Source organism: Carassius auratus, chromosome 12 (genome assembly GCF_003368295.1).
Source record: "Carassius auratus strain Wakin chromosome 12, ASM336829v1, whole genome shotgun sequence".
NCBI classification, from domain to species: domain Eukaryota; kingdom Metazoa; phylum Chordata; class Actinopteri; order Cypriniformes; family Cyprinidae; genus Carassius; species Carassius auratus.
This window is the reverse complement of record NC_039254.1, coordinates 18,248,814-18,269,506: the sequence shown is the minus strand read 5'-3', so window position 1 is coordinate 18,269,506 and position 20,693 is coordinate 18,248,814. Positions and strand designations below refer to the sequence as shown.

Here is a 20,693-nt window from a genome sequence, read left to right as displayed (position 1 = left end):
GCAGACATTTGTCGAGCTGCGGGCTGGGCGACACCTAACACCTTTGCGAGGTTTTACAACCTCCGTGTAGAGCCAGTTTCCTCCCGTGTGTTGGGTAACAGGTAATTGGCGGGAAGGGCTGGCTGGGTGTCTCGCTTGCTGCGCCATTCCCCCTAACACGGGGATGTGAGCGCCTTCTTCTCCCAGTAGAGTTCCCCGGTTGGCGTACCCTGGTCGAGCATCCTCCAGCACCCTCGGCGTCAGACTTGGCGGAGCAGTCTGTCGCCAGGCCCAGTACTGGCGTTAGCATGCCCGGAGCCGGTCAGCCCCTGTACTGGGCTAGGTGTCCATATGGCTGGGTTCCCTACGGGTAATCCCATATGTGTTTTCTGCCACGGTAAGGTTTCCCTCTTGGCAAACCCGTGTCTTCCCTTGACAGATCGCTCTGTCAGTCTCTTCTGGCAGCCGTTCCATCCCTACTCCAAGGTAGGACCTGCCTCAGAGACCCTTTCCATATGTAGTACTGCCCCCTGGGTCAGTCCATATCGGTATATCCACATGTCACCTCCCTACGGGTAGGATGTGGTCTCCGTAGCGACCTTTCCTAAAGGCTCGCTTCCCCATTGTCTTGCCAGCTGAAAGAACAAATAGGGAAGATTTGAAGCAATCTTTCACTGAAGGTTGAAATCCCTTCCATTTACTTTATGTGGGCGGAACAGCAGCATGGCCTTCTCCAGCAGCGATGTACTCACCCTTTGGCCCCTTTGGTACCAAGGTCAGTGAATTTGCGCTGGGGCTTTGGGAAGGTTACGACCTTAAGCGTAGCTTTTGTGGCACGCCAAGGCTTGTCAACAATTGCAGCGCCTCAGGGTTGTGACGAGGTTCAGGTTATGGCGTTTTCCATAGGACCCCATTTGTCGGTCGACATAACTCGTAGTGACCGACAGATAGGGAACGTCTCGGTTACGTACGTAACCCTCGTTCCCTGATGGAGGGAACGGAGACGTTATGTCCCCATGCCACAACCTTGAACCATTCGCTGTTGCCGGGACACGTTCTCGGCTCCTCAGCGTAAAACCTAATGAGTGGATGCACCTGTCGCCCTATTTATACCCGCTGGCTCGGGGAGTGGCTCAGGTGTGTTAATCCACTTGCCAATTTCATTGGCGTTTTCTCTTAAAATCAGAGATGATTGGCCTCCCAAGTGAGACCCCATTTGTCGGTCGACATAACGTCTCCGTTCCCTCCATCAGGGAACGAGGGTTACGTACGTAACCGAGACGTTCTTTATCCTATTATACTTTCAAAATATGAGCTATTCTCCACCTTAAAAAGACCAGAACCCAAAGATGACCTTTTGATTGTCTCTGCTCAGACGTTTGTCTCCATTAGATCCTGTGTTTTATAGAGATCTGAAGCAGCATGGTGTGATTTCACGTCCACACTCTCATCGTCAGTCGCAGTATTACTTAACCTCAGTCTGAAGATAGCAGGAGTTTGACCTCTAAAGAGCACAGGTGACTCAGACTCACGTCTGTCGCTATTATAAGCCATGTGTGTGTGTGTGTGTGCCTGAAAATATAGCTCATATATTTCATTGACCTTCGTTTTGCCAATTACACACCTGCATGGACTGTCAGAGACTAATAGCTCTCCATCAGTCCTACATCTGCACCCACAGGATTTCTCTGAAGAATTATGTAAGAAAGACGATGCAAGTCATGTTTTCATCATTTGTTCATGAAAAATTATATAGCTTAGGCCGTCTTTATCTTTATCTCTGGGTCTGCTGCACATCTGAATCAGTTTCTGGGTATTCCAGCAAAGCAACAGAAGACGATCGGCTTCTGAACTAAATCTGTTTTCTTTAGTACAAACTGTCCTGTTTCACTCAAATTGAAACATTGAAATATGTTTTTGTCTTTAGTTTAAAATAGTAACTGGTTCAGGCTGGATAAAATAAAATAATAAATGAATTAATGTATTTTTTTAGACAAGTATTTTTGTCATTTTTTGGTACACATAGAATACAAAATGATCTTAAATCAAGATACATTTACTTGAAAAGCTAAATAATACAAACATTTGTTTTCTGACACATTTCTTTTCCTTGTTTTAAGCATCGGTTTACTTACATTATGGCGTTTCTTTTCTAGAAAACAATAATAAATAGCTTAATACCGAAAAGTTATTTTGATTCAAGAGTGTTTGGATATTTGTAAAAATTTGTAAAAAAAAAAAAAAAAAAAAAAAAAAAAAAGCAAAAATATTGAGTAAAATTATAATATTATGGGCTTTCATATAAATATATAGCAGTGTTTTGAGAATAACTGAATGTATTTATTTAATCTGCTTTAAAGAAAGTCATATCCATACTTATTTATCGTGGTCAAACGTGTATCTGGTGCTGAATGAACAGAAGTCATTATGGAAAAATAAAGAGTTTTTTGATCAATCTCTGATTGTTTCGTCCTCATATCTGTGAAACATCTTGATGAAAAGGAAAGCATTAAGGTGTGACACTGGCTCCCAGTGATCAATACAAAGCCCTGCTTGATAACAATATGCTTTTCATTTCTCTCTGTCTTTTTTCTGTCTGGAGAAACTGGTCTCAGAAGTGCATCCTGAGTTTAATTCACATGAACACAATGCATCATGACATGGTTGATATTCTGTCTGTTTCCTCTTATCATCCACCATTAACTCTTGGGTTTGAATAAATATATATATAATTCATTAATATTTTTCAACAAAGATTCTTGTGCTCATCAAGGCTGTAATATTTGTGAAATATTTTTTGCAACTTAAAATAACACTAAAACACTAAACACTAAAATATACATTAAAATTAAATTTATTCCTGTGATGCAAAGCTGAATTTTCAGCATCATATCTCTAGCCTTCAGAGTCCATCAGAAATAATTATAATATGCTAATTTATTATCAATGCAGACGATAGGATCCTGATGTCCATGTTTATAATATCGTAATGTCTTCACGTCACATAACAGATTAGAGCTGGCTGATAATATACAGTTTTTCTTGAAAGTTTGTGAACCTTTCTATATTTCTGCATAAATATGACCCAAAAGATCATCAGAGAACATAATGAAACATCTACAATAACAGAAATAATGTGATAAACGCTCTTAGATCCTTAAATTAAATAAATACATTGAGAATCAGTGCGATTAGTTGCTGAAATTGTATTTATCATGAGATTAACCAATAATAAGCATCACTATTTGTGCTTGCAACATGAAATCCTGCTAAGAAAGGCACCAGGCAGACGGTTTTGTTTAATTGTCAAAGGCATCGGGATCCTTCAGATCCTCCGAGACTCTATGAATAGCTTTTATCTGCTGCCTTTCAGTGCATCAATTCTTGAAGGATTTGTGCGCAACCACAGAGTAATTAATCATCGCGTGCATAATGTCTTTATCATTGTGTATGATTCATCACTAATGTAAATGTAATTATAAATGGAATGTGGCTAAATATAATAGATGTCAATCTGTATGCTAATAATGTTTGGTTTGTTCTCAGTGTATCAGTGCAGAATGAGTTCCCATAGACAGACACAGAGAAATGAAAAGACGTGCTTGTGCATAATTCCCTGTTTTAAAGTCTGGCCATCCAAGTGACTGTAAGTGACATACAGTAAATACAGTAAAAAATGCAGCTAAAACTAAATCAAGAGACTCTGTCAGTGCCCTGTGACTAAAAAAATTACCCCAACAAGGGTTAATCATAATGCTCAGTTTAAAACCGGAAGGCCATGCCATCAGGTTTAATAAAAAATAAAGAAAAACCGAGGAAGTTCCTTAAAGAAATCATTCTCCAGGAAGTGACATTATTTTGGTGAAAAACAGCAGGAATGTGTACTAGCTGGATTGTTTCCCTTAAAAAACATTCAAATACTGTTTGATCAAATTAGTTAGAGAAAACTGTATGATATTATGAAAAGTGTTCATATGATAAGTTTGCATCTTAAGTAACATGCTTTTTTTTTGGGGGGGGGGGGGGCACTGAATAATGGCGAAAACCCCTTTGAATGCATGTTTAATAAGATCAGGTCTTCATTCAGATCATCTGAATTAAAGGGACGGCACACTCAAAAATGAAAATGATCATCATTTACTCAACCCTCATCTTATTCCAAACCTGTAGAAGTTTCTTTCTTCCGCTGAACACAAACAAGTGTATTTTGAAAAATGTTTGGTTACCAAACAGCTGACGGTACCCATTGACTTTCCATACTGTCGAAGTCAATGGCTACCATATGTTATTTTATGTTCAACAGAAGAAAGTAACTCACACAGGTTTGTAACAACAAGAGTGTGAATACGTTGACAGAATTGTTTTTTTTATATATTTTGGCTGTACTGTCCCTTTAAGGCCTTCATTTGTGAAAGGGTGAATTAAGACTTTTTAAGATCTTGGAAAAGTTGAGCTCAAAGTGTAGAGTGTAACAGGATTTATCCTGATGGAGATGATTCAGTGTGTGTTTGTTCTGCAGTTTTACTGAGAACATATTCACTAAGAACAGGGTAGAAAATAGCAGCAGCAGCACACACACACACACACACACACACACACACACTCGTGGTCACATGCGGCGTCGATGACATCAGCATCAGCAGCGTGGAGACGAAGGCTGCCATGGCAACGGCCAGATCCTCATGAGAATAAAGCAAATGAAATAAGCGGCTGAATGTGCCACTGGTCAGATGAGCGCTCAGGCAGACACCACACTGTTAATATTATTGATGAAACTAATAAAAGGGTGAAAGGTAAACACCAAACATTTACTCTTATGCAAAATGGGATACAAAACTGGCCACTTGATTAATTTACAACATCAATAACGGTGATTCTAGGTACTGCTTTGCCATTGACCTGTGACAATAAATAATACAGCGGTGGAGGCAGTTACCTGTGACTGCGGTAAACATTGAGGAGCAGGATGAGCACGGCGAGGGAATAACAGGCCGTGTATGGACCTCCGAACAGACGGGTCAGACCTCTGGTCCTGTGCTCCCATCTGGCCACCTGAAACATCAACATCAGGCAAATCAGGATATTGTTCCTGAAGATCATGTGACACTGAAGACTGGAGCGATGATGATGATGATGAAAATTCAATCAATTACAGTTTACAATCGATTCACGTAAAAAACTGCTATTTTAAATTGCAATAATATTTCACACTTTTACAGTTTTTTCTGTGTGTTTGATCAAATTAGCAGAAACTTGATAAGCAGAAAGTTTCTGAATGAATTGTGTGAATCAATGATTCAAAGGCACATTCGTAAAGTGAATCAGTCGTTTGAACAAATCGAATGAATGAATGGCTCATAAAGACATTTAGTGCCATCTTTTGGAAGGTTTAGTTTCTTATTTAGAATGTTATTTTTTTAAACAAAAAGGGGGAAAATGTTAAAGGGATAGTTCACCGCACCCACCCCCATCCCCCCCAAAAAATTATGTGATCACTTACTCAAACCTGAATGACTTGCCTTCTTCTGTGGAACATAAACTTTGTTACGTGAAATACATTTCACGTCGAATCAAAGAAAATATTTAGTTCTAAAGCTACTATTTATAATGAATACTTCATACATTCTCATTTACTACAGAAATAAATAATCTAATCTTAATTTTCACTGCAAAATGTAATTTGTAATTTATTTATTTATTTAATAGACACCTCATGTAATTAATCCGATTTAACATTTTCATTTAAATTCAAATTAATTCGCAATTAATTTAAATTATACACATATGCTGCTATAATATAAAAATAAACAAATAAAAAATTTTTGTGTTTATATGGGAAATTACATGGGTAAACCTGACATTAAATACATCTTAAAATACCTTGAATAATCGCTTGAATATTTTACAAAAAACTGATGCCATGAAACTTTAGCAAAACAGACTGAGTATTTTCTTCACATGCATCTCTCTGACAATAATTAAAGTGCCCTGACCTCACACAACCTGAGTCTCTTTTATCTTTCTTATATGCATAATACACAAACAGCAGCATGTTTTCAGCTTTTTAAATCATTAATGCATTTCTTCCACAAACCCTCCTCTTGCCTGATCTCCTTCTCTTAGGCTTTGTTTGTAATGGCTCTCCTCTGTATGGATATTCATAGTCAGCTCTATTGTGGGCAGACAGTGACCTGTTGGCAAAGCAGCTCTTATCTGAATTAGAGCCCAACCTGCGGCTTGCTGAACTGCGTAATTAACGAGCAGAGAGGCTCAGTTCAGTCCGGGTCACGGCACCACCACTACAGCAGATAACATCGTTAAGAGTACTGCACAGCACCTAATTAACAACTTCTGAGAGGTGCATGAGGAGACAGATGGTGGGTTTGTACTCAACAATTGTTTTGCTTTGCAAATGTGCAGATCCTGCAGGTCAAACCAGGTGACCCAATCTGCTAATTGGGAAAATTAAAGTTTTGACTGTAGCATGTTCTCAAATAGCTGCGATAATGTTGACACTCAAATTTCACAACATGGGAATAAATGAAGCAGAGCGTGGAGTAAAATACCAGTGTTGCCAAATATAACTCACCAGCAGCTGTAAATCAGCTCAAAGAGCTTACATCTCAACACATTTACTGAAATGCTTTTAATAATCTTGAATTTACACCTGGAATGCACACATATGCACACACCTATATATAATGTCAGATGTTAATAATCTGCATTTATTTTATGTTGGATATTAAAAGTGAACATATATATTAATATATTCAAACATCAATCAACAGATTTCAAGACAGAAAGCTCACGGCTGCATATCGTTGGTGATGCTTTTACTATTTAATTAAATTATTAATAATATAATCGAGGAATTAATTCCATAAGACATTTCAAAACAAAATATATGAATTAATAGGCTATTGCAATATTTCTTATTTTTAAAAACACAGCAAAGCAAAACAAATGTAAAACTAAATATACACACTACATGTAAACGTGTACTACTATTAACTATTATCCAATCTAAATCCATACTGAAAAGCGCTAAGATTTGGACGTGATTTCTGGACGAGAAACTGGTCGCTCTGTTCCAAACTGAATTACCATATCTGGACTCATGTGGACTTTCCAGAAACAGTTGCACAAATTGTTACTTTCGTAATCAAGGCTTGGCGAGATTACGGTAACACTGTGCACGCCATCAAAATTATTTAATTACTACTTCTGAAGAATTTATGGATGGCTAATATGATTGTTAAATGGACTGAACGTCCTTTATATGGAAATGATGATATAAATCTGATGAAATTAAAGATGATTAGCATGGAGCATACAGTGTCCAGTCCTCATTAGAAGTCTATTATGCAGGCTGGCGCTCAAATAGTACAGAACAGAACATGCAGAGACGGCGCCATCCTCGCCAACGTCTCAAGAAACCAGAGACTTCTGACCCGGGAAACATGAATGTGATGCCACATACTAATTACAGCAGTCAAATATCTGCCTTTTTAGTTTTCAGACACAAAGACAACATTTCTTTCTATTTTGGGTTCACAGTTGCAAAAAATAACTCAAAAAACAAACAAAGAAAAAAACATAAAAGCGGCTCATATGAATTCATGTTCATTGTAAATGAAGATGAAAAAGTAATACCAAGCTACACGTTTAATTTGCATGTTTTGCCAAGGTTAATTAGTAAGAACGACTGATTGTGTAAGGTGTGAGTGATATATTTAACCTCACATGCATCTGACGTCTGACTGCAGAAGGTGAATGTGTACATGCGTCACTGCATTTATAATATATATATAGATATATATATACATATATTTATTTAGGTCTAAATTTAAGATGTTTTTGAATTGCATATACAATTTATCTATTTGTAATCTTGTAATATAATTTCAAAACTAAGTTAATGTGATGCACATTTGTCAGTCATTCATAAATTAAATGTAAGATTTTCATGTGATTTTATTATAAAAATAATTTTTTAATCAAACTGCTTCTAATAAAAATAAATCTGTTAATTGTGGGAAAAACACTTGAATTTGCAAGAGTATGAACATGGTTAAAATATGGCTATTAAAAAATAAATTGAATTAATTTAAAATATATGATATTGAAACTAATTGGGTTTCTTGATTAGTATATATATATATATATATATATATATATATATATATATATATATATATATATATATATATATATATATAAATAAATGTTATATATATATAAAACATTTAGTTTATTATGTCACCTGTTTCATCACCTGACAAATATGGATCACATTAAGTTTATGGTACACTAATAAAATTCAAATGGATGGGAGATTTATATGTACGTAATTTAATCTTATTTAATACAAATTTAGAATTCTAAAAATGAGGTAATTGCAATCAACTCAAGATATAAACTTGCAATTCTGGTCATAAATGTGAAATTGCAAGAAAAAAATAGAAATTTGAGATTAAAAGTTGAAATTAACATTTTGTTTTTTTTATTCTGTGGAAACAATAAAGTAGAAAAGTGATTTATATAATAAATAGTTACATATAGTTTGTTTTCTTCTTCAAATTACATTTCAAATTTCCTTTTTTATATTTTATTCTGTGTTGGAAACAAATAAATATCAATTATGAGATTTTAAACTTTTATATGTAGCATTTATTTATTTATTTTTCAATAAAATTCAAGAATTTTGAGGGGGAAAAAAGTGAGAATTGAAAGACAAAAAGTCAAAACTACAAAAAAGCCATTTTGAAAATGACACATACACTCACTTAGGTACACATATTCAATTGCTTGGTATCACAAATTGCTAATCAGCCAATCACATGGCAGCAACTCAGTGTATTCAGGCATCTAGACTTGCTTTATGACTACAGTGCACCCATCTTCTGATGACTACTTCCAGCAATGAGTTCACTTTACTCAGATGTCCCCCACAGTCACCAGATCTCAACCCAACAGAGCAGCTTTGGGATGTGCTGGAACGGGAGATTCACATCATGGATGTGCAGCCGATAAATCTGCAGCAACTGTGTGATGCTATCATATAAATATGGACCCAAATCTCTGAGGAATGTTTCCAACACCATGTTGAATCAATCCCACGAAGAATTAAGACAGTTCTGAAGACAAAAGCGGTCCAACCCGGCACTAGCAAGGTGTACCTATGGTTTGTTCGGAGGACAATATTTGTCTGAACACAAGTTCTGGAATCTGAGGGAGCAGAAAAATCTAAATATTGGGGAAATCATCTTTAAAGTTGTCAAAATGAATTCTTAGCAATGCATATTACTAATCAAAAATTACTTTTTGATATATTTACGGTAGGAAATGTATTAAACATCTTCATGGAACATGATCCTTACTTAATATCCTAATGATTTTTGGCATAAAATTAAAAACTATAATTTTTTGGCTACTGGTACAAATATACCCCAGATATTTAAGACTGTTTTTGTGCCCCAGGATCACATTTATACCTCTCCTCACTAGTCCTCAACGATCACGCCGAGTTTACAGCATCTGCATACGATGTCTGAGATGAATATGAAAAGATATTGCAGGTAAAACACACACATTTGTCAAAGGTGGTGTACATACAGGCGTTCATGAACTCAATCCTCAAGTGACGCACGCACCATCAGCCTGCACTCTCTAATTACACCAAAAATATCCTTCATTAAAGTCTGCTTACGAGAGCTACTTACCATGACTCACAGCCAAAGCAACAAAGATTCACAAGACTATTAAGAGTTTGTGTTAATTAAATTGTTCTGTGGCTTCAGAGATCCACAAGCCCCCATTCTGAAATATCAAATATGAACTAAACCACTTAGGATCCAATTAGGATTTACTAAAAATGGAAAAGACATGGCAGCAGTTAGTACACAATCAAGCTGGAGAAATGCTTTTGTGTCCATATGCTGAATAAAACCAACAACATGTGTCTGTTATACCAGACAATCTGTTGAGATAATAACAAAACATTACTGTGTTTCAGAGGGAAGCGTCTAGAAAGTTTCTCCTCATACAGACTGAGATGATACAGCTTATGGATGTCTAGGGAGAACCAGGTTTTATTAAAACCCATTTAAAAAGCCGTGAAGTGTGTAAAACAGCTCTCTGAGGAGTTTCGCTCCGTGTTGTATCTGATTAAAGTCTATTATTAGCTTTTTCAGGTCTGTGGCTTCAAGGGAAAGTATGCAATCAACTCAAAAACAAATGAAACCTGTAAATGCATTCATGATCGAATCAGATGTCAGTGTATTTCTAATAAGTCGATTGCAAATCCCATCATGCATCAAGGATTGCATCAACAGCTCAACTCTTCATAAAACTGAAATAAGATTTATTATTTTATATTTTAAAATCTAATTTATTTTGTTATATCTAGTTGTCAAAACAACATTTCTCATTTTAATTTAGTTCAAGTGGATGTACTAACAGTGAAAAAAGAAAAACAAATAGACATTAAAAGAATAAAACAAATTACAGAAACACCACTATAATAAAAATGAAGATTGAAAACATAAACATAACAAAACATTAAAATAATGTAATAATATTTCAGTAATACTCAAATAAAAACACTGCAACTATACATGCTTTTTTCATAATTTTATGAAAATAATTTGTGACATTTTGCAAAGAACTATTGACCTGAAAATTGTTGCCGTTTTTTTTCTTGTAGATTTTAAAAACTTCCCTAAATGTGCATGCTAATTATAAAAGTATTTAAAAAGAATAACTAATAAAAATACATCAATAAATTAATAAATAAACGAATAGCTAAATAAGCAAATTAATAAATAAAAGTAAATTAATAATTATATAAATGTATATCACTTAGATTGTTTCCTATATAACGCACACATATTTTTTAGTGTGGCCACTTTATAACAAGTCTCCTCTCTGTCTTTTGTGAGCCACATCTCACCAATCCATCAATTTGTGTATTTCTCCTCCGTGCTCCTTTCATCCACTTTTCTCTGTTGTAGACGGGATTTTGTGGGTCGCAGCGGGACTCATTCACAGCACCCGGTTCAGACTCATCATGAGGGCTCCATAAACACCCTAATGTAATATAACCCTGCTGTCTAATTGGACACACAGCATCTCCATTCATCTTCCCTGTTGCTTATCCATCAAAGGCACCTCTGAAGCCTTTAGAAGGCGTTTTACAAAATTCCTGTAGCAAACACTACAAACTACTGAATTAATTTCACGCAGAGAGCAGTGTTTGATGGAAAAACACACTGATGCTTCTTGTGCTTTACAGGACTTTATCAGTGTTATTCCACGATAAATGAGATACTACTATATTTTGTGCATTAATATGTTGAATATGTTTATATATATACACACACACACACACACACACAATACAGACCGTGCTATATACAGTATAGACCAAAAGTTTGGACACATCTTCTCATTCAAAGAGTTTTCTTTATTTTCATGACTATGTAAATTGTAGAGTCACACTGAAGGCATCGAGGGCTATTTGAGCAAGAAGGAGAGTGATGGGGTGCTTCCTCAGATGACCTGGCCTCCACAGTCACCGGACCTGAACCCAATCCAGATGGTTTAGGGATGAGCTGGACCGCAGACAGAAGGCAAAAGCGCCAACAAGTGCTACGCATCTCTCGGGGAACTCCTTCTGTTGAAGACCATTTCAGGTGACTACCTCTTGAAGCTCATCAAGAGAAAGCCAAGAGTGTGCAAAGCAGTAATCAAAGCAAAAGGTGTATACTTTGAAGAACCTACAATATGACATTTTTTCAGTTGTTTCACACTTTTTTGTTATGTATATAATTCCATATATAATTCCACATGTGTTAATTCATAGTTTTGATGCCTTCAGTGTGAATCTACAATTTTCGTAGTCATGAAAATAAAGAAAACTCTTTGAATGAGAAGGTGTGTCCAAACTTTTGGTCTGTACTGTACATATATATATATATATATAAAACACACACACACACACAATTGCATAATAAATGAAAAAATAGAATACAAAAAGATTAGAAAGGTAGTTAGATTTTTTTTTCTCAGCTGCTGGGATTGAGTTGGGGAGGTCATTCCACCAGGAGGGAACATTTAATTTAAAAGTCTGTAAAAGTGACTTTGTGCTTCTTTGGGATGAACAATCAAGCGATATTCACTTGCAGAACGCAAGCTTCTAGAGGCACATAAGTCTGAAGTAATACATTCATATAAATGGGTACAGAGCCAGCAAACATTAATGCCTTGAATTTTATGCGAGCAGCTATTGGTAGCCAGTGCAAATTGATAAACAGAAGTGTGACGAGCATTGCAATAGTCCAGCCTGGACAGAACAAGAGCTTGAACAAGGAGTTGTGCAGCATGTTCCCAAAGAAAGTGTCTGATCTTCTTGATGTTGAATAAAGCAAATCTGCAGGATCGGACAGTTTTAGCAATGTAGTCTGAGAAAGTCTGATCATCAATCATAACTCCAAGGCTTCTAGCTGTTTTTGAAGGAGTTATGGTTGATGTGCCTAACTTGATGGTGAAATTGTAATGAAACGATGGGTTTGCTGGAATCACAAGCAGTTCTGTCTTGGGAAGGTTGAGTTGAAGGTGATAGTCCATCATCCAGCAAGAAATGTCAGTTAGACAAGCTGAGATGCGAGTAGCTACTGTCGGATCATCAGGATTGAATGAGAGGAAGAGTTGAGTGTCATCAGCATAGCAGTGGTATGAAAAGCCATGTTTCTGAATGACAGAACCTAATGATGCCATGTAGACAGAGAAAAGATGTGGTCCAAGAACTGAGCCCTGAGGCACCTCAGTAGTTAGATGTTGAGACTTGGACATCTCACCTCTCCAAGATACTTTGAAGGACTCTGAGAGGTAAGACTCAAACCACTGGAGTGTGGTTCCTGAGATGCCATTTGCCAGTAGCGTTGATAGGAGGATCTGGTGGTTAACCATGTCAAAACCAGCGGACAGATCAAGCAGGATAAGTACTGAAGATTTGGATTCTGCTCTTGCCAGTCTTAGAGCTTCAACAAATGAGAACAAGGCCGTCTCAGCTGAATGTCCACTTTTGAAGCCAGATTGGTTGCTGTCAAGGAGATTGTTGTGTGTGAGAAATGTAGAGACTTGTTTGAACACAGCTCGTTCAAGTGTTTTTGCAATGAAAGGAAGAAGGGAACCTGGTCTGTAACTCTCTAAAAGAGATGGGTTGAGTGTGGGTTTCTTAAGTAGTGGAGTTATACGTGCCTGTCTAAATGATGAAGGAAAACACCAGTGTGGAGGGAAGTGTGGATGATGTGAGTGAGTGTAGGTACAACTGAAGAGAAATGGCTTGAAGGAGATGAGATGGAATAGGATCAAGCGGGCAAGTAGTAGGATGATTAGAAAGGATGAGTCTGGAGACTTCTGCCTCAGAGAGTGAAGAGAAGGATGTAAATGAGTGTAAGTTTGCTGTTGATATGAGCCTGACTGATTTTGGTGTGGAGAATTCTCGAAAAGTCGTCAGTTAGAGATGAAGCAGGAGGGGGAGGAGGACAAAGAAGTGAAGAAAATGTTTTAAAAAGCATGCGAGAGTTGTTAATTTTGTTATGGTAGTATGTAATTTTAGCAGTGGAGACATAAGCAGAGAAGGAAGATAGGAGTTACTGATATACATTAAGGTCCGTCTATATATTTTAAGTTTTAGTAATTTTGTAATTTTTAAATGTCTATATAATATTTACAAATTATTTTTATTATGTTTTAGTTATTTTAGTACAAGAAATGAAATGAGAAACGTTGCCTTGGCATATAGATTATTTTTTTATAAATACATGTACTTATAGATTATAAATATTCTTTATATTATACATATTTATATTCATACACACATATATACTTAATAAATTATCACTATTTAAATGTACTAGGGTTTACATACTGAAAGTATATACTATAATAATTTATTTACATTTTACTAACCATTTACTAATGCATATATGTAATCACATATATAGACAGATGAAAATGTTGGTATTTTTCTTTTTTTTGGGGGGGGGGGGGGGGGGGTCTTGAACCACATTATTTCAAAAACATCTTGAGGAATTTTTACAATGTCAAATGAATTATGCATTCCTGACAAGATGAAGCCAAAAAGTATGTGCATTTTCTGACTTGCATACTTTTTAGATTAAGAAGTGTCTGAGAAGTGCATGAATCATTCTTTTATTGTGCGTTTCAGATAACAGAGCAAACGGAGCATTTTTCAATATTGTGATCAGAATCAGACTGAATTTGCTGATAAATCATATCATGTGATGCCAAAAGTGAGCAGAATGACACACACACACACACACACACACCCTCACTTTCACATTTTATATAGGCTACTTTATTTGATTCCACATTACAAGTCAAATCTCATTAGGAATCAAACTTTTTGAATGATCCAACAGATTAAAGCAAATCCGCACATTGTTATGGATAATACATTTCTATACAGCAAACATCGCCTTTTCAAGATAAACATGCTTCCTATAATTGCTGAGATTGAACAGTTCTTGCCAACTGTTTAGACCTTATTTTGATAGCCCCCCCAATGCAAAGTCCACGGATCACCAGCCTGTGTACATGACCTAGACTACCACACACACACACACACACACACACACACACTATGTACATGACCTAGATTACCAAACACCAACACTATAAACTGGCATCTGTACCCAAGGCTCTCGATGGTAGATATCAGCGACTGATATTTTACAGTCTTAGAGCAGTGAGGGAAGTCGTGGCCTAATGGTTAGAGGGTTGGACTCCCAATCGAAGGGTTTCGAGTTCTAGTCTCGGGCCGGACGGAATTGTAGGTGGGGGGAGTGCATGTACAGCTCTCTCTCCACCTTCAATACCACGACTTAGGTGCCCTTGAGCAAGGCATCGAACCCCCAACTGCTCCCCGGGCGCCGCAGCATAAATGATGAACACTGCTCCGGGTGTGTGTTCACAGTGTGTGTGTGTGTGTGTGTGTGTTCACTGCTCTGTGTGTGTGCACTTCGGATGGGTTAAATGCAGAGCACAAATTCTGAGTATGGGTCACCATACTTGGCTGAATGGTACGTCACTTTCACTTTTAATAGTCCTACATAAACAAGTCAAATTCACATGACACCTCAAATAGTGTAACTGTTCTGCCATTCTGAGAGATCTTAATGATATGTGGTTTATTAGCAGTTCCTAGAAAAGTGTTTGCAGGTGAGTTGATCCATTCAGACTGTACAGTAGTGTGTTTAAAGATCTGCTCATCAGCCACGCAGGGGATCTGAGCACCAATGAGCTCCACAAGTCAAGGGTCATGCATCAGGCAGAGAGCAGCACAGGTCGTTTAAGTCTGGCCAGTCTGACGACACACCAAACCCTGTGCCCATCCATCCAGCTTTCCACTGGTCTTTCTTTTAAAGCCCAGGAAGCTGTCTTCCCCAACTCACCCTCCATCTTTTAAAACCCAGCATCAAGGATGCTCTGGCCATTCGCTCCATGCTGACATCATCAGTTTAGCATGTTGATAAGGCGAGACTGTCTTGTGGCTATGTTCTCCCACATGCAGTTTGAGACTCCAAGCCCCCCATCCTGTCCTTACTGGAAGATAAAACCAGAATGTGTGTTGAGACAAAGCCAATGCTGATTTTAGAAAAATCTATGACACTTATTGCTTGCACATTTACAGTAACTGAAAGAGGGGATGCATCAATGAGATCCAGTCTGGTCATAAACTGATGTGCCATGTCAGTCACTTGCAGACGCCATTCTCCAGCAATGTTAAACTTGTGACCCAGATAGCTGTAGGTCTCATGTCTAGTATACGCTCTGAGTGCCTGGTCTAAGATGGTAAAAGAGAGGGGTTGGTTGCCCCTTGATCGATACCAACGTTTACCACCGCGTCTCCTTATTTATCTTATCTTATCTGCAATTGTTGCAGAGTTAATGAAAGATTGTGTCCGTGGTTTTGTAAAGCGTTAACATGTAAAACTCTTCTGTACTGTCCTGAGCATCCCAGCACAGACCCTGTGCATTAAAACAGCCCTGGGATATCTGTGGATTGAGTTTGAACTTGTTCCGCTTCTTCGGTGTGGATGCACATGAACGGCTGATGTGTCACACACTCGGCATGTGATATATGCTTAACACTCACAACCTTTCTCTCGTCTGAGATGTTTGTGATGAGCTTACTTCTAAACTGTTGGGCCGAATTAAGGTGCATGAATTAAGAGAGGTCATTACTGTGGAAAGAAATGCACTTCTCTCTCGTTATTCACAGCACTGACTCTCATGTTCGGATGCTAACACAAAAGTTGAATGTTTAAGTACACAATGCAAAAATCCACAAAATGAGATCCTGCATGATTTACCATTTAACTGCAAAATAATCAAAGCACGGTAAAACAACAACAACAAAAAACACTATTTGAAATGACATGCTAGTGTGATGAATCATGCATTAATGTTAATTAAAGAAAAGAAAAGGAGAATATCACCCCCTGCTCTTGACTCAATTACTTTAGAAATCATACATGCATATGGTAAATATGATTAATTTTTATTTGAAAAATGCATTGTGTGTGTGTGTGCGCGTGTGTGTATATATAGATTATAATTTTTTTTTTTACAAAATATTTTCCATACAAGGAACAATTTCATAGTTCACTGTATAACTGCCATAATCATATGACTCACACAGTGTAAGTTCAAGTTTTTCCCCAACACTTAATCTTTTGTTTCACAGACGAGGGTGACGTCATTGTTTCTCCAGTATGTACAGACAGAAGAACCACGGATCCCATCCTCCTCGACTCACATCATCTCTATTCAACTCTTTATCATACACTAGATTATAAGATTATTGTATAACAGTGTTTGGTACATTCTGTAGGACTTTAAAGATCTGTGATGAAGATGATTCATTTCTATTACTAACCTGCTCAAGCTGTTTTTCTGCTAAATATTGGTATTGTGATAAAAAAAAAAAGGTTTTCTTTGTTTGTACGGCTGTATTTTTGTGTTTATACATCAATATGGCAATAAAACAACAACAATAATTATTATAATAATTATTGTTAATAATAATAATAATAATAACATCAGTTTACTGTAAATCATAATAATTATTGTAATTACTAAATTTAATTTAATAAAACAAATTAAGAAATACTGCTATTGTAACGTTTCACTGAAAAATGTAAAAGAAAAGTATTTAACAAAAATAAAGAAATAATAATTAGAGCAGTCAAGTAATAACATTTCTTAACCAAATTCACTACATCAACACTGCATGAATCTTTTGAGTAATGAAATACAAAATAAGGTTAAAAACATAGAAAGAAACTATACCCCATAGAAAACTAAAATGTGTAAATTAACCTAAATGCATTGATCATATTAATGCATTCTTTTTTTATATATATAATAAATCACACCAATTTAACATGTTAAACTGACATGCCTAATAATAATCATTTTATTTTACAACTGTAAGATTATAATACCAATGTTGCAATATCAATGTTTTAATTTCTTCATTTTCAAATGACAAACTTATTTTAAAATGCATATTAAATGCATGTTAATTGCATTAAGCCATAAAGTGATTTTATCTCAATTAATCATGCAGCCATAATAAGGATTCTCATAAATCCACATGCAATTTTATACAGTACAGATTATTCTTTCAGTGCATTTCACTTCATTGATCCAAACCTATTCCAGGACCACATTTTCAAAGTAATTATTTTCATACTGTATTACATAGCAATGCGTTTGGCTGACTCTGCCACAAGTTTCTCTCCCAGAATGCAATGTGTGACCATTTTCATGCCCATGTTAGGCTGTTTTAGGCTGCAGAAAGGTAGAAAATGCATCTAAAAATGGCAAGCTCTCCTCATCTACTGAGATGACGGCATCCAATAAATCAATTAAGCCTATCAATCAAATAAAGTGCAGTAGAGAGCTAATTAGAACGCATGACGCTGACTGGAAATGATTTCTAGCATAGAGAAGAAAATAAAGTGAAAAACCTAAATATAGACACCATACTTACCATTTCATAGACACCAAATGAATGAATGAATGAATGAATGAATGAGTCAATCAATCAAATCAAAATAGCAAAAATTAGATTTTTCTCCAGAAATAAACAGAATTATTAAGCAGCTGGAACCAAAATCCTGAAGGCAAGGCATAAAAAAGAAAAGAAAAGAAAAAGAAAATTACAAAATAACAAAATTATAATAAAATTAAATTAAAAATAAATAAATTAAATAAATTAAATAAATTAAATAAATTAAATAAATTAAATAAATTAAATAAATTAAATATTAAATGATACAATTAAATTAAATTAAATAAAAAATAAAATTAAATAAACATCAAAATAATAATATAATTAAATAAAAAATAAATTAAATAAAAAAATAAAAATAGTAATAAAAAATAAAAATAATCAATAATCAGAACTCAAACCAAAGCCATTAAGCGAATGTCCTGCAGCTGAACTGTAAAAATAATTATACAAACTCCACAAGCACGAAGGAGAAAAACAACAAGTGTTTTAAAAAGATAAATCCAAGAGACTAGGGCACGGAAACCAACTTAACATTGACGGAGAATGGACCAAGACTAAGGGAAATGAACCAAACAAAGGGAACTAATGAGATGACTAACAGACAACAGGTGAACTGAATGATGTAATCATGCAACTCAGGAAAACTAGGTCACAACGGAGAGAACAGAAAACAAGGCTTACATATAACAGACCAACAGATGACCTGTAAAAATCCCTGGGGAGAATGAGAACTCTGATTGGCTGTTCAGCAGTTTCTGAACCAAATCACTACCCTGACAGTAGAGCGGTGACATAAGAGGTGATCTGTGGCTCTCTGGTTCATCTCCTGTCCTAAAGACCTAATCATCCAGACGAGAAGGAGTCCTGTGGCAGTGTGTTAGTGTGTCAGAGGACGGCTGTAATAATGAGAAACCTGCGGCGCTCTGGCCCACAAACACACACCGGAAATAGACAACCACGAGCACAGCAGGGGTCTGTGACAAAGTGCCAAATCTCAAGAAAACATACTGTATTTTAGAGGTGCATGAGGAAGAACAACACAGAGGGGACCGAAGCGCATTTTAGGGTACTTTTACACTACAGCGTTTGGTGTAGAAACGATTGTGACGTCAGAGGTCTTTTTTAGTTTATGTGAAAGTGTTTTTTTTGGACCACGCCGATTATCTTGGATAACTTAGACGTGTTGCTGATGTCAATTGCATGAGTCGAATACCCTAAGCTTTTTGAGAACAAGTGAAACACACTGTAAGAAGTCATTAATCCACACCGAAGATCGAATTATACAGTAACGTGCTAAAAAAAGGTTTAGTAAGTAGATGCACAAAAAAAAAAAAATGATGTGAAATGATTGTAATCAGGGCCTCGCTGTGTGTTTTCTGTGCAGTGTGTGAACATCATGCAGAAGTGAATGCTAAGCTCGGGCAGGATCTGTGTGAGATGGAAAGGTCAGGTTAAAGGAGAGGACGTCTCGATCCCTTTCACACACACACACACACACACACACACACACAACACTACCAAACAGCCTGTTCCTTCAGTGGAATATAAACCTGTGCATCCATGTTTGTCCACATAAGCAAAATCCCTCGCACATTAGGTTCAGCTGTGCTCTTCTGCAGCTCATTTAGAGCTTCTGTCAATCAGGACGGCTTGATAAACTGAAATGTAATCACAATCACAATTAGACAGAAACTGTGATCGTCATGTGTATCTTTCAGTGAAGCACGGTTCTGTGATCAGTAGTGAATCTCCATCCGAAGGCCAGAGGGTGCTCTGAAACAGCACTGCTTCCATTTCATCCGCTGTAATTCCTTTAAAAGCAACCCTAATGCTTGCTTGAGAGCACATGAAGGCCATAACTAAAAAAGAAAAATGGCCAAAACTTCTTTAAAAGACTACAGGCTGTAAGTGGTGTGCACTTATAATGTAGCATGAAAGCAGGGAAAGTGCTAAAAACGGAAGGAAAAAAAATAAGTGGAGATGTGTGTTGGTGGTAATGCTTTGGTAAACTCAACACCCATTGAAATCTCATTTGGTGCTGCACTTAAGTGTGACTGCAAGAGAGAGTGTGTGCATACATTTTGCAAACATGCATCCATAAAAGACACATCCCTGCTAAACTGCCTCAGAATTCAACTCTAAACCTACACAACAGATCCAAGATCAGTTCACTGGGTTCAGTACAAGCTATGCTGAAATCATCTACATTTAGACAATTAGCAAATGCTTTTATCCAAAGACTTACAAATGAGGACAATGGAAGCCATCAGAATCAACAAAAGAGCAATGATATGCAAGGGCTATGACAAGTCTCAGTTAGCCTTACGCAGTACATGTAACAAGGTTTTTTTATTATTTTATAATAAATAAAAAGAAAACAGATAGAATAGAAAAAGATTAGAGAAGCAAATGTTAGTTGTGTTTACAGAAAACAAGCAGTTAGTAAATTAATAGCGTGCAAGTCTAAAAGTGACACTTTTTTTAAAGAATAGAATTAGAATAAAGAATGCTAGAGTTAGAGGGTCAAATACAGATGGAAGAGATGTGTTTTTAGCCAATTCTTGAAGAAGCTGCTGGGATTGAGTTTGGGAGGTCATTCCACCGG

The 20,693-nt window shown here is 36.5% G+C and overlaps 1 protein-coding gene across 3 annotated transcripts in view; it reads right to left on the bottom strand.

The window, feature by feature from the left end:
- Window positions 1–20,693, bottom strand: part of pemt (phosphatidylethanolamine N-methyltransferase) — a 58,321-nt gene that overhangs the window by 30,260 nt on the left and 7,368 nt on the right. For all 3 annotated transcript variants that reach the window (XM_026277417.1, XM_026277416.1, XM_026277418.1), the window contains exon 3: window positions 4,916–5,031. In XM_026277417.1, the coding sequence (XP_026133202.1) occupies window positions 4,916–5,031 (116 nt within the window). The remainder of the gene's footprint in view (window positions 1–4,915; window positions 5,032–20,693) is intronic.